We start from the raw sequence: 15052 nt of genomic DNA on the forward strand, positions 1-15052 counted from the left end.
TTACAAAACCTTCAGTTACACCAGGAGGTACCAGCAACTATTAATAGCACAATCAGATCTTGCAGCTCCTGTATACTGTACTGCATGGCATCGACAAGTTACCATTTCTTCTGGGCATCGACATCAGATCTATTCACTTTAGTCTGGGCTCTGCACATCATATGATAACTACATAAAAAATTTACATTTTACTAATAAACATGTATAGCGTACACACTCCTCAAACACGTTACTGGCAACTTGTCTTACCAAACAGCTCAACAACCTGCAGGAGAACTGATGCAGGAATGGCATCAAGTTCATCCTCTGATTTCCCGTCACTTTCTCCCAGTTTCCATGTTAGCAACTGTTCAGCAAATGCCACAGACAGAGGAAATTCCAGAGGCAACGAGTTCAACACCAGCACCGCACCAGGTGGCGGGGAGACACCTGGGAAAAGGAAATTCAAAACTGAATTAAATAATTAGCCAAAGGAAATCACATAGAAAGCAAATTCACAAACAAAGCATCAGACTTAGAATAACTGGAGAACAGATCTACACAGGAGAGGAGAAAAAGTGTCCAAATAAATCTGATTCAGTTGATATTAATGATATTAGTGATCTACTGCCAAAGACAATTGAGAAGGCACCATATGGTCGACCATTAAGCCATACAAACCAGATACGCTCAGGTTTGATCCCTAAACTAAGCTGATCACAGCTAAGTGGTAATTAAAACATCATAACTGACCTCAAAGCATTGGGCTAGGACATGTGGGAAAAAAAAACTTGAAACTTCCAGTGCCCCTCAGGCTGTGGACATTCTTCGAAGTTAACAAAGGTCACTTGGGCAAAATTGGGAGGCCAGCTAGCATCAGTGGAACAGATCCTGTGATTTAACACTTTCCAGAAGAACAATTTGTTTTAAACAAAAATGGCAATTGAAGAATATTGCTATTTTAAGATTAAATCTTATTGGCCTGGATTTTGTGGAAGTAATAAGGTGGAACTGTCGGCACTCGCAGTCATTGAAACTGACAGCAATTTCTGGAGTCCACACAAGTGCAGTTAAATACGGAAATCCAGAAGTTGCTGTCAGCGTTTCGACACTTCTCCAGAGGGTACACTGCTGAGGTCCTCCTAGACTACAAACAATTGGAAATTTATGAACTGATAACTTCTTGTCTTATGCTCTTAGTCTCACTGTACAAACCCTTGAAAAAGTTACACCTTGTTGAACGAGATGTAACTGGGTTCTTAATGGCATACTAAGTTCATAATTGTTAAACAGCCTCACTGGCCCCAAAAGTAATTTGATATTTGTTGAATGTCAGATTTTTTCATTTTGTTCAGAAATTCCTCATATTTTAAAATATATATACTTTTTAAAGTTTATGGTATTTTATCTTCTATCTTAATCCAATGTCTATGTCCCAATCATTTATTTCACTAACTGTAAAAATTTAAAATTAAATGCGAAGGATTCAGTGGCTTTTACATCCTGGTTTGCAGTTTGTGAGAATACCTCAATGTGATTGGTTGCTTACCCTGCTTGATGACATCACTGCTAGTGGACACCTGGACAGCCCCTCGACTTCATGCCAGATTCACATTGGCGGCGGAAAGGGGAAGTCTGCGCCACAGCGATCCCTAGATCTTTGTGGGCAGCTTTCTTCGAGGTCATGCAGTGAGCACTGATGCTTCCCTGCTGGCTGCAAAATCCAGCCCAGTATTTTTTTTTAAAAATGTCATGTTTCATTCTAACACTCAGTTTATATGTATTGGAAATCATATTTGCAGGGCTATTCCAATCTTAAACATACCTAGTTTGACATGCAGCTTGTCAGTAGGGATGACAACTGAAGGGTACTGGTTTGTGGTGGGAGGTGGAGTCAACCCAGTGTTGGTAGGTGATGCATCTTTCGGATAACACACAGTTTCTGTAAGATTAAGTTGTCCATTTCTTCGCACCTTGTGACCCAGTCCATATACCAGCACTCTAACCCAAGGAGCCTTATACAGAGAGGAGCTAAGCAATACAAAAAAAAGATGAAAATGGTTTACAACTGTAAAATTTAGGCACATTCATCAAGTTTACTAGGTAAAGTAGAGCCCTCAGTCTTCAAATAGGTGTCTTCCAGTTATGAAAGTGCTTCCATTTTTAAATATTTTTTGAGGACTTTTAGAATTGTGGAGATGTATTCATTTGAGACTGAAGGGATTCCATAGATGTTCTTTTTTAAAGGGTCACTGGAAGGACTCTGTTTAAAAACATTTACCGGATGTCACATGTCTTCAGCTAAGTAAACAACAGGCCCTTCTAACTATGGGAGTTGTTTACAAGAGAAGTGACATGTCAAGATTTATGATGCTCAAGAGTCGGTTTCATTTTTGAATACTGTTTTGAGTCAGTTGGGTTTGTAGCCTGCTGAAACACCCAGCTCATCTTTTCTCCACCTCTCTGGGAAACCCTGCAAAAAATCCAATGTGTGATAGCTGTAACGCCTGGTGGTGCATTTCTCCTGAGAAACTTTTGGAAGACTTCCTCTTGACATCTCCTGAACGAACTGCTTCTGAAAAGATCCCAATGATCCCAATGTGTACTCGGACGCCAGACTGTATGCCATCTGGAACATATCTTATCCTTTTACTACAAGAATTAACAAGTCCTTTGGCCAAAGCATATTTATGTTTCCTTTAACCTGTGTGTTGGGTATTTAGAAAGGTATATATTTATATCACATTTCAAACTGTGTTAAAGCTTTGCATCTTTATTGACCAAGTCTTGTTTTATAATAAATTAATAATTTTGTTGTTTATTAAAGAACCCTGGCTGGTGGATTTTATTCTGAGACTAAAATAGAATATATAATTGGCCGCATCAGTAACTGGGTACACATTTAAATATATGTTGTGACCTGTGGAGAAGTGGAACCAGAGAGAGACCGTGCACTCCTCCTGCCTTGGTGGTAACACTTCATATAAAGTTCCATAGTCTTCAGTGAAGTTCTTAAGATGCTTGTTCAGCAACAGCATAATGCTCCAGTTCTTAATTTCAGCAGTGAACATTATGTAGTTGGTCAAATACTGGTGAACTTTCCCATTCCTTTAAAGTGAAGAGAACTTGCTGTTCCCTGCAGTCAAGTTTAGATTTCCAGCCACTTGTTAATAAACGACTATAAAAAGGCTGTTGTAATTAAGCGATAATCACTGGCTTGTCTGGATCAGGTAGCCTCAACCCTTTTTATGTAAATATAAGAGAGCTCAAATCTGTCAGAAATTACAGCAGCCAGGGAGTGATTGGTAATTAAACCACAATTTTTTTTTTGTCTGGCAACAGAAAAATGGTCACACAATAACCAAAATGATGGCAAGATTAAAACAATTAGAAGAATCGCTTTGACAAAATAAAGTCCAAATTAAGGCCAGAGGTTGAAGGTCTCTCCAAAAATGAGGACTGGATGGTGTCATGAGATGTAAACATGTTCTTCAATTTCTGAAGCTGCAATTCAATCCAGCCCAGATTTAGATGACAGCCATAAAGACCATGTCACCCAATCTTTACATAAGGATAACCATTTGCTTGTCTGCTAGGGAATGACTATAATGTTTCATAGACTCCAGCAAACAAGCAGCATTTATTTATAAAAGCAAAATACTGCAGATGCTGGAAATCTGAAACATAAACAAGAAATGCTGGAAATACTCAGGTCTGGCAGCATCTGTGGAGAGAGATGTTGTTGCCAGACCTGCTGAGTATTTCCAGCATTTCTTGTTTGCGGCTCTTATTTATATTGTTTTGACTTCCTAGATAACTAAAATACAACAACTGCAGGAAATGTCAAATGGACCCACAGGATTGAAGGGTCAGATGCACAAGTTTAAACATTCAAACCTCCTCTAAATGTTCATTTCATTCAGTATGCTTCAATCATGCTTACTCTTTCCGAAATCCTGCTGGACTTTCTTTGCATGACACCATTACAAAGGCAGCCCCTGGAAAATGCACATCCATGCTCACTTTTGATTCAGTCACTGGGAACTCTTCAGATGGAAACTGTTCTGGTGAATGCTGCAATGCAACAACATAAATATCAGTTTGATCAGCCACGAAAAAGACAGTGCCGTGATTGGGATTTTGGTGAAGTCTAATGTTTTTTTAAACCACAAATCACAACACAAAATTACAAAAAAACACTAATTCTAAAATACTGCAGTAACAGATACAAACATAAGTACAGAATGATTAATTGTCCAGTTGCTATTTACTTAGCTCTTAAATCAATGAAATAGTTATTTATAGAACACACAATAAACTGAGAAAGGGAATTCCACATTGCCACAGCTTGAACAAGTGAGATGAATAGGTCTCTGTCCTCAGCCTTCTACATTGTTCCAATGGAGCTCAACGGAAACTTGAGGATCAGCACCCTCATCTTTCAATTAGGCACCTTACAACCTGCCGGACTCAATGAATTCAACAATTTCAGATCATAGCTTAATTTATGTTGTGCAACTTCCTATATCATCAAAAATCAACAACTGCAGGAAATGCCAAATGCACCCACTGGATTGAGGGGTCAAATGTACAATTTTAAACATTTGCGCTTTCTCAACATGCTCATTTCATTCAGTATGTTTCAATTCTGCTTACTCTTTTCCGAAATCCTGTTGGACTTTTCTTGCATGACACCATTGCAAAGGCAGCCCCTGGAAAATGCACATCCATTTTTTTTTTTTGGACAGCAGGTGCTGGTACTGATTCTGTTGTTGTCATTTATAACTCCTCCAGACCCATCTTTTGTTTCCTGTCTTGTCCCATTACTGCTCCCCTTTGCCTTACACCATCTTCCCTTTTACCATTTTATCACTTCTGCATTTCACTCTATCACAGACCTACCATTTTGGTCTTTCCTGCCCTTCCCCACCTTCCCTGCCTCTATTTGCTTAAAGCTGTTACATCTGTAACTATTTCCAGTTGATGAAAGGTCACTGACCTAAAACGTCAACTTGTTTCTCTCTCCAGATACTACCTGAGCTGCTAAGTATTTCTAGCATCTCCAGTTTATGGTTCAGATTTCCAGCATCTGTAGTATTTTGCCTTTGTACAGATGAACAGGTCGTCAACTCTCCAATAAACAATTTCTGAAACTCAAGTTGATGCCCTTGCTGTAAAGCTTCAGGAGGAGGTATTGCTAATGTGCGTTCATCCTTTTGCGAGGAACTTGATTGATTTTATTGGTGCTAGCATTCTGGCAGGATGCCAATACTTGAACTAGCTTGGGTACAGAGTTGAGATGGGCAAGCTTTCCCACACCTCAAGTGTGGCTTGTTGCATAGCACAGAGGTCTCAGAAGCGATTGCACATTTCCGTCTTGCAACTGGATGTGGAGCATAGGGAAGCTGAAAGGTGGGGAATTATAAATATCTATCCCTATACAAGAACATAATGCTCTTCGTTAGTGCATACTGTTCTCAGCTTCAAAACATTGTACTTCAGACTTTAACAGCTGGAAAGTAGGATTTAAAAAAAAAAAATACTCTGAAGATTTACACAAAATGAAGTTCACCAAGAGGAGAACATTACCAGCAACTGCATAAGGTGTTGTCAGTCACACTAGTTAACTATTAGGTCAATCTTCCTTTCACAAGAAAGTGAGTAGGCCACCACTCAATGTTGAGCCTGACAACTCAAATTGACACTGGTTCACATTGCCTTGGTGATTGCTAATTCAATTCTGGATTTGCCTGAATATTTTACTTTTTTTGGGATCTTTTATTCACTTAAACTTTCCTTACCAAAGTGACCCTCAGCTAACCTACACACTGGTCAAGAGGGTAGGCCAGGCAATTTATATTGACACTGCTTCTGCTAGGGTTCAGTGTGCAAGAGCAGCTTGAGATAACTTTCTCTCTGATATTCCAAACCCAGAGCAATTGGGACTCCATGTGTGTCCACCCACCTGGACATAAGCTTTGTGGCACAGATGTTTATCCTGCATTGCTGTAAGGTCATAGAAGTCTGCAGCCAAATATGGATACTATTTATAGCCCCTACTCTATTTTCCAGTTAAGATGAGACTTATTCTCACTCCTCTGCCAACTTCACTGTTGATTCATCTCATTCTTTTTGCGGGAAATGCCTGCTGAGCCTAGGATCCACCTACTTCATCCTACTGGCAACATGCAGAAATCAGGCTCCAAAGAAGGGTGCACACTCAACTTCCCAGCCTCTTCTCTTTATAGATGCTGACTGATTTGCTATATATTCTCAGCATTCTATCTTGGGAAGTCAGAATAGAATGCATATATAAGTCATCAATTATTTCAACACATCCCTCTGGTACTGGAGACAATATCTTCCAAATGTTCCACCTCATGAGCAAAGCCTACCACAGAAAGACAACCTGCATATTGTTGAGTGAACTTTGAGAACTTTGTGGTACTGCACTGTCTTGAAACAGTGATTCCATGTACAGTTCATACTCTACTCTTCTTTCCCAGTTTCTCAAAACTGTGAAAACCTTCCTTTTTATTTCTCCTAGAATCTCCAGGCTATTAAACCCTTGATAGGCACTGTCAATCCACTATTTCCAGATGTATTCTCTTTAACCTGGATGGCGATTGCCTCCACCTCAGTTTCTTAATATATACACATTTTTTTATTCGTTCGTGGGATGTGAGTATCGCTGGCAAGGCCAGCATTTATTGCCCATTCCCTAATTGCTCGGGTAGGAGTTGGTGAGCTGCCTTCTTGAACTGCTGCAGTCCATCCAGTGTAGGTACACCAGCAGTGCTGTTAGGGAGGTAGTTCCAGAATTCTGACTCAGCAACAGTGAAGCAACAGCGAAACATCTCCAAGTCAGGATTATGAGAGACTTGGAGGGGAATTTGCAGGTGGTGGTGCTCCCATGTATCTGCTGCCCTTGTCCTTCTAGGTCGTACAGGTCACGGGTTTGGAAAGTGCTGTCAAAGGAGCCATGGTGAGTTGCTGCAGTGCATCTTGTAGATGGTACACAATGCTGCCACATGCGCTGGCGGTGGCGGAGAGTGAATGCTGAAGGTGGTGGATGGGGTGCCGATCAAGCAGGATGCTTCGTCCTGAATGGTGTCAAGCTTCTTGAATGTTGATGGAGCTGCCTCATCCTGGCAAGTGGAGAGATTCCATCACACTCCTGACTTGTGCCTTGTAGATGGTGGACAGGCTTTGGCGAGTTAGGAGGAGAGTTACTTGCCACAGAATTTCCAGCCTCTGACCTGCTCTAGTAGCCACAGTATCTATATGGCTGCTCTAGTTAAGTTTCTGGTTAATAGTTATCCCCCCCCGCCCCCACCGCCCTGGGATGTTGATATTAGGGGATTCAGTGATGGTAATGCTGTTGAATGTCAAGGGGAGATGGTTAAATTCTATTGGAGATGGTGACTACCTGGCACTTGTGTGGTGCAAATGTTATTTGCCACTAAAATTTGCACCACACATCAGCCCAAACCTGAAAGTTGTCCAGATCTTGCTGCATTCAAGCACAGATTGCTTGTATCTAAGGAGTTGCAAATGGTATTGAACCACGTGCAATCAGCAAACATCCCCACTTCTGATCGTATGTTGGAGGGAAGGTCATTGATGAAGTAGATGAAGATGGTTGGGCCTAGAACACTACACTGAGGAGCTCTTGCATTTGAGACAATTGGCCTCCAACAACCACAATCTTCTTCCTTTGTGCTACGTATGACTCCAAGCAGTGGAGAATTTTGCTCCTTATTCCCAGTGACTTCAATTTACTACATTAAACAATACTATATTTAAAAATTTCAAAAGGAGGGTTTAGGTCCATTCACTGAAGGAAATTTATAGAGACCCCTTTATGGCAAGCAGCCAATGGCAGAACATACGAACAGACGAATTAGGAGCAGTAAGCCACTCAACCCCTTGAGCGCCATTCAATTAGTTCATGGCTGAACTGATTACTCCACATTTCCACCTACCCCCGATAACCTTCCACCCCCTTGCTTATCAAGAATCCATCTACCTCAGCCTTAAAAATATTCAAAGACTCTGCTTCCACTGCCTTTTGAGGAAGAGAATTCCAAAGATTCACGACCCTCTGAGAGAAAACATTTTTCCTCATCTCGGTCTTAAATAGGCGACCCCTTATTTTTAAACAGTGACCCCTAGTTCGAGATTCTCCCACAAGGGGAAACATCCTTTCCACATCCACCCTGTCAAGATCCCTCAGGATCTTCTATGTTTCAATCAAGTTGCCTCTTACACTTCTAAGTTCCAGCGGATACAAGCCTAGCCTGTCCAATCTTTCCTCGTAAGACAGCCCACCCATTCCAGGTATTAGTCTAGTAAACCTTCTCTGTACTACCTCCAACGCATTTACATCCTTCCTTAAATAAGGAGACCAGTACTGTACACAGTACTCCAGATGTGGTCTCACCAATGCCCTGAAGCATAACCTCCCTACTTTTGTATTCAATTCCCCTCGCGATAAACGATAACATTCTATTAGCTTTCCTAATTGCGTGCTGTACCTGCATACTAACCTTTTGCGATTCACACACTAGGACACCCAGATTCCTCTGCATCTCAGAGCTCCGTAGTCTCTCACCATTTAGATAATAGGCTTCTTGTTTATTCTTCCTGCCAAAGTGGACAATTTCCCACATTATACTGCATTTGCCAGGTCTTTGCCCACTGACTTAACCTATCTATATCCCTTTGTAGTCTCCTTATGTCCTCTTCACAAGTTACTTTCCTACCTATCTTTGTGTCATCAGCAAATTTAGCAACCATACCTTCGGTCCTTTCATCGAAGTCATTTATATAAATTGTAAAAAGTTGAGGCCCCAGCTCAAATCCCTGTGGCACACCACTCGTTACATCTTGCCAACCAGAAAATGATCCAATTATGCCTACTCTGTTTCCTGTTAGCTAACCAATCTTCTATCCATGCCAATGTTACTCCCTACACCATGAGTTTTTATTTTTTGCAATAACCTTTGGTGTGGCACCTCATCAAATGTCTTCTGGAAATCTAAGTAAAATACATCCACCGGTTCCCTTTTATCCACAGCACATGTAACTCCCTCAAAGAACTCCAATAAATTGGTTAAATATGATTCCCCTTTCACAAAACCATGTTGACTCTGCCTGCTTACCTTGAATTTTTCTAAGTGCCCTGCTATAAGGTCTTTAATAATAGCTTCTAACATTTTCCCCAAGACAGATGTTAAGCTAACTGGCCTGTAGTTTCCTGCTTTCTGTCTACCCCACTTTTTGAATAAAGGAGTTACATTTGCTATTTTCCAATCGAAAGGAACCTTCCCCGAATCTAGGGAATTTTGGAAAATTAAAACTAATGTATCAACTATCTCACTAGCCACTTCTTTTAACAACCTAGGACGAAGTCCATCAGGACCCAGGGACTTGTCAGCCTGCAGACTCAGTACCACTTCCCTGATGGTAATTTTGAGTTCCTCCCTCCCATTTCCTACAAGGTATTCAAGATGATTCATGGATATAAACCTGGATTAATTAAGAAAAAATTGTTAAACTTAAGGTTTGTCAAATAGAAATTGAAGGAATTGTACCTGCAGGAACGAGCAGATCTGTTTTGTTAAATCCAACAAACTATCTTCACCCTGGTGTAAGGCTCGTGTTATAGCAACAGTCAGCCATTCCCTGATGGAATTGGAGTTGCCCTGGTAGAAGAGGTCAGTGGGAGAGCAGTTTTGACCCTGGTTACAGTGCTGGAGGGACTGAGCCAGAAGAATTGAATTGGAGCTGATTGTTCCATCTGCAGGGAAAGGTACAGAAAAAATTTCTCAAATTACTTCACTGACCTCTCTTCTTCAGATACAGGGTCTTATTTTAAGCCCCATGGCATTTAGGCTCATTATTTTCTTCATTTATATTGCACCCACTCATTTTCAACACCAACCACCTCGTCCCACCTCAACCTCCATATGGAGCTTTATCAACACAAACCCGTACAGGCAAGGGAGTGACATAAATTGGGGACAATTATTCAAGGCTCCCAACTTTGTTGATCCCATTGTTATTTAAGTGGGCTAGAGAAGCTTTACCAGTCAGAGAAACTCACTCTTATGCAATGCGCCATCTAACAGATTTCTCCCCTGCCATTTCGACACGAGAATGGGAGAAGATGAAAAGTTGAAGTTGATCACCAGGCCACTCCTACTGCTAGCTTACCAAGCAAACAATCAGTGGCGCAGTGGTTAGCACCGCAGCCTCACAGCTCCAGGGACCCGGGTTTGATTCTGGGTACTACCTGTGCGGAGTTTGCACGTTCTCTCTGACTGCGTGGATTTTCGCCGGGTGCTCCGGTTTCCTCCCACAGCCAAAGACTTGCAGGTTGATAGGTAAATTGGCCATTGTAAATTGCCCCTAGTGTAGGTAGGTGGTAGGGAATATGGGATTACTGCAGGGTTAGTATAAACGGGTCGGCACAGACTCAGTGGGCCGAAGGGCCTGTTTCAGTGCTGTATCTCTAAATAAAAATAAATAAATCTCAGGCCCACAAGCAGATTGCATGAGCTACTGGTGCTTGGTGAGAGCAGCAAAAAGACACAATAATATGGTTGCCTCATTAACTGAAGTCTTATTCTCTTTGGGCCCTCCCACACATTCGAGGTTTGGACCATAGTACTGCATTTATAAGAATTATAGTTATTGCTTCATTATAAGGGTCATACTATCAAAAAGAATTCAAACAGAATATCAGTGCATTCTTAAACATACAGCACTGAAAGGATTAAAAGCAAAGCTGCAGGTAAAGATGAAGGCTGTTGTCTCGGAAACACAGAGCTAGAAAGGGATAAAACTAGATTTTTACCTTCTCGATTTCATTAAATCGAGGCACAAATTTTGTTTTTGCAGTCAGCAGTTTCTTTTAAAAAGAAATTTATTTTCTCCATTCCCCAGTTTCTGGGCTCCCCAAGCACCATTCCACAACCAGGAGAACCAAGGAAAGTAAATTTGTGCTCTGTTGTGTTGCTTCGAAAACACCCGCTAGGAGACGAATAGCAGCAGCAGCTAACTTGCCCACAGGTTCTCATCTGTGTGTGTGCGCCTCTCTCCCCTCCATCCATTCATTCCTGTTGCGTTAATCTGCCTATCAGATATTCCTGATATCAGAAATTCTAGGATAGTTTATTATGTGCAAACCAGGAATGTAAATTCATGAACTACCACCAGTAAGTCCGTAGTCACACTGTTCCAGCGTATTGAAGCTCTGATGCTTTCAAACAGGCACCTGTCCCAGCGTACGACATATGAAACAAAGATGTTCTTTAAATATTTAAAATAGATTGTGCATGAAATTGAAGAACAGATAGAACCATATACATATAATATATATATATCTCTTAGCTTGCATTAATCTTAGGAGTAAAACAAATGCTTGTTTAAAAAAAATGAACATAGCTTTCAAGAGATTAAAATAATGCTTTCCGTCTGCATTCTGGCCATTTGTAACATTTGAAAATTTTTCACTCTTCCTCCGACTTTCTTCTCATTTTATGATGGTGGCAACTCATGTTGGGGTACGTTACATTGGCTGCAGCAACCCTCTGGTACCTCACTCCAGGAACCATTCATCATGTGTTAGCCTAGACAGCGAGTACTGGCAAAATGTATAACTACACTGGGCATCACAATCAAGCTCAATCTTGCTCTCCCTGATGCTCACATGCATACTTTTGGGCATGGTCACTGATGATACTTATAATGCTTCAAACACTGCCTTGGCGAAGATTAGCTACCACAGCACTGACTGGTCATCAAACCTGGAACTTCAGTGGTGTGTATGGCTCCCTGTCAAATCACACAGTGTATTCCCCCATTAAGCCACTAGAATTCCAGTTTATAAAATTTCCAATGATTTTTAACAATCAAGACCTGAATGGAAGTTTGTTTCTTTCCTAACTTGCTGCAACAGGGTGAACATGGATCCTGAACAAGCAATTACAGTTATTTCAAGACTGTTTGAAAGCAGATTACTTTTCAGCTTCAAATCAGTTTGTCGTCACCAACCTGATAGCGGTGGGGCCAGAAGTTGATTGGACAATAGTTGCAAGTGCTCCAGCGTGATATCACGTACCGCAGGGATATGGAACAGCCGGGTGAAAGTGTGTGGTGACTTGGGAGCGAAGATGTTCAGCAATGCCATACGGCAATACAGCCTAGCCAAAGAAGCCTCACAGCGCAGCAACTCTCTGTAAACAATAGTGGAAAGTTGAAAATACACCAAAGAATTGGAAAAATAAAATCAGGAACAAAATCGAGAATAAGGCCTTATAATAGCCTAATAAATTATTATACAAGTTGCAACCCCTCCCCCACAATTACCAGCTATATTATTTGTGGTGGGGTGGGGGGGGGGGGGGAGAGAGGGGTTTGGTGATTAGGGAGAAACATTTTCTATTCCTGTGTAGTCCTTTCAATCCAAGTTGCACGCACCACATTTCAGAGATTGAAGCATAGAAATGTCATAATTGGGCACTTGGCCTCAGCATTTCCTATCTCACCCCTTATTTTGCTCACTGTATTCAATGAACGAAGAATATGCACCTGTATCTGTTGGTTGGGGTGGTGGGGGTGGGATGTGCAGAGAGGGACAAATAAGGCAGCAAGTCAAAAACAGTCTCAAGCTCACACTTGAAACATTGTGATTTTCATCAACAGAAATCTTGGTAAAAATATAAAGCACTTGGTTTCTACTCTTGTACTTTTAAAACATAAGTATTTAATAGTGAGCACTGATGACATCAGTGAGGGAAATGAGAAAGCAAGAGTGGCACAACTTTTGAATGCAATCAGACTTTAAGCACTGCTTCAAACAATGGTCACCTTGCCACCATCACTGAATTCCTGGGCAAGGTCAAGGATAAGGAATGGTGTGCGCTTACTCTTGCGACCTGTGAATATTTTTCTCCCTACAGATCTTAACTGTATTAAAGCTGACTTGACCCAAAGTTCAGTAGTTTTGAGAGTGAGAAAACTGACCCATGCAGACGAGGAAGGTGCCAGGTTCAATTTTCCATCTGTGGTGCATTGGCTGAGCAGCCATAGGGTGCTTCGATTGGCTTGAATTGCCACAAGTTAGAGAAGGAGGAATTTTTAAAAAAAAGATACCGTCAGCATCTCCTCCCCTGACTGCTACTCAGGAAGAGTCCTTGCTGGAAGCCTGCACGTGTTTAACAGTGGCAAGGACAAAATCAGACTTGGCTGTGACAAGTTGTGGTGGAAAAACCTATGAATACACCCTGTTAAGGACCATTGTATTACAAGATCACCACCAACATCCTCCACTTTAAAGGAGCAAATATCTGAACTGACGCCTTTGCAGCACATCTTGCTTTTTCAAATTGAGAACGAGGTTGAAGTACCAAAGCTCAACATAGAGATCAAAAAAGATAAAGGCGGAAAAATAAATTGTTAATAGATGACAAGAAGTTTCAGTTTAAAAAATCTATTGACTGTAGGAGAAAGGGAGACAGAGCGAGGCAACAAACAAAGGCTGCTTTTTTCCAGTCCAAACAGAACAGGTGCAGGGCATTTAAAAGAACAGTCTGCATGGACAAATAGTTTCACTATATGCAATGTGCTTAATACAGCAACTGAAAAGTGGACTTATACTGTCAAATTTTTAGTTAAAAGTACTGGACTGCCAAGTTAAGAATAGGAAGGATTGTCACCCTAAAAATGGTGCGACAGTTTTACAGTCCTGGGAAGATCTACATTAGGAGGCTGAACCCAATGTTAATGATAGCAAGAGGATGAAGGCTTTATTGTCTTTACAGTCAAATGCAAACTTTCTCCTTCCTTCCAGTCCTGGTGACTATTTGTTATGTTTCAAAATTGATTAATATTTGTGGTGGAACCATACAAGTACAAAAAACTTAAAACTACTTTGAGTAAGTACACATCATTGCTTGGACCTAACCAAAGAAATTTCCTCTTTGATGAAGCCAGTAATTTATCTTAACTGGAATTGTAAGGGGTATTCAATGGGTTGAAGGTCCTGATTTTATGTAATTATCTCTGATCTCAGATGGTGACAGGTTTCAGTTCTTCAAACTCCATTTTACATATCAAACATTGACACCTTACACTGAAATAACTTGCCTATGAATCTGGATGTTCGTATTGTCCAGGGTGACTAGTCCATAAGCAGCTGTGCGTCTGTATCCTGTGGGAGGGCGCTCCAGCATGTCAATTGGGTACCAATAACGAACCAGCACACCTTCACTGCGCAAGTATGTCTCCACCTGAACCAATTCATTGACCTAAATTGGGAAAAACGAGCGAATGTGTTTTACATGGACCATCAAGTCAGTGGTAATATTTTATTAAATAGCAACAGGAGTGCAAACAGGCAAATGGATGAACATTAAATAATCAGAACCCAGGATATTTGGCATGCATACAACTGCAGGTAGGGAAAAAAACGAGACACACTGGACCGTGGATGTGATTTGGTTTCCCATTCTCTTCAGCGCTGTAAGCTGATCATTTTGAGGGTCTGAAGCAATTGATAAGGTGGTCTAAATAGTGCAAAGTAGTAGCCCACCACTATTCTAAGGGAAAAGACTGACATTCACATTGGTATAAAGAAAAAGCCAAACTTATTTGGGCTCCTCTCAGCTGTTCCACATTAGAGTTGCCTAAAACTGGAAAAGTGAACGTTCCAATTTCTGTTGCGAAGAATTGGTTTGACTTGCTCAATTCCGACCAGTAGATGTTACTGGTGCAGCTCTTAAACACATCAGTGGCAGGGATAGCTAATTACAACATTACAATGTAATTTTCTTGCATTCTTCTGTTCAGCTTCACATTAAACATGCCTTCTGATTCACAACTGAAACAATGCTTTCCAAAGTATTTCATTTACTTTAGGCAATGAAGATTGGCATCACTTGGGGTGTTGGAGGAAACAAATGATTGCAGACATGCAGTATTTTCTGACCTTCTGTGCAACAAGGCCACCTATACTCCTTCTTTCTCCTTTTCTTCAGCATCACACTTCTTCCTCATCTAGGAAGGC

The 15052-nt window shown here is 41.1% G+C and overlaps 1 protein-coding gene across 1 annotated transcript in view; it reads right to left on the reverse strand.

The window, feature by feature from the left end:
• Window positions 1-15052, reverse strand: part of LOC137382906 (probable E3 ubiquitin-protein ligase HECTD4) — a 361123-nt gene that overhangs the window by 47635 nt on the left and 298436 nt on the right. Inside the window, exons 55-60 of the mRNA XM_068055483.1 lie at window positions 14134-14294; window positions 12040-12221; window positions 9576-9781; window positions 3923-4053; window positions 1805-2010; window positions 250-429 (exon numbers count right to left, since the gene is read on the reverse strand). Of these exons, the coding sequence (XP_067911584.1) occupies window positions 250-429; window positions 1805-2010; window positions 3923-4053; window positions 9576-9781; window positions 12040-12221; window positions 14134-14294 (1066 nt within the window). The remainder of the gene's footprint in view (window positions 1-249; window positions 430-1804; window positions 2011-3922; window positions 4054-9575; window positions 9782-12039; window positions 12222-14133; window positions 14295-15052) is intronic.

Source organism: Heterodontus francisci, chromosome 23 (assembly GCF_036365525.1).
Source record: "Heterodontus francisci isolate sHetFra1 chromosome 23, sHetFra1.hap1, whole genome shotgun sequence".
Taxonomy (NCBI): Eukaryota; Metazoa; Chordata; class Chondrichthyes; order Heterodontiformes; family Heterodontidae; genus Heterodontus; species Heterodontus francisci.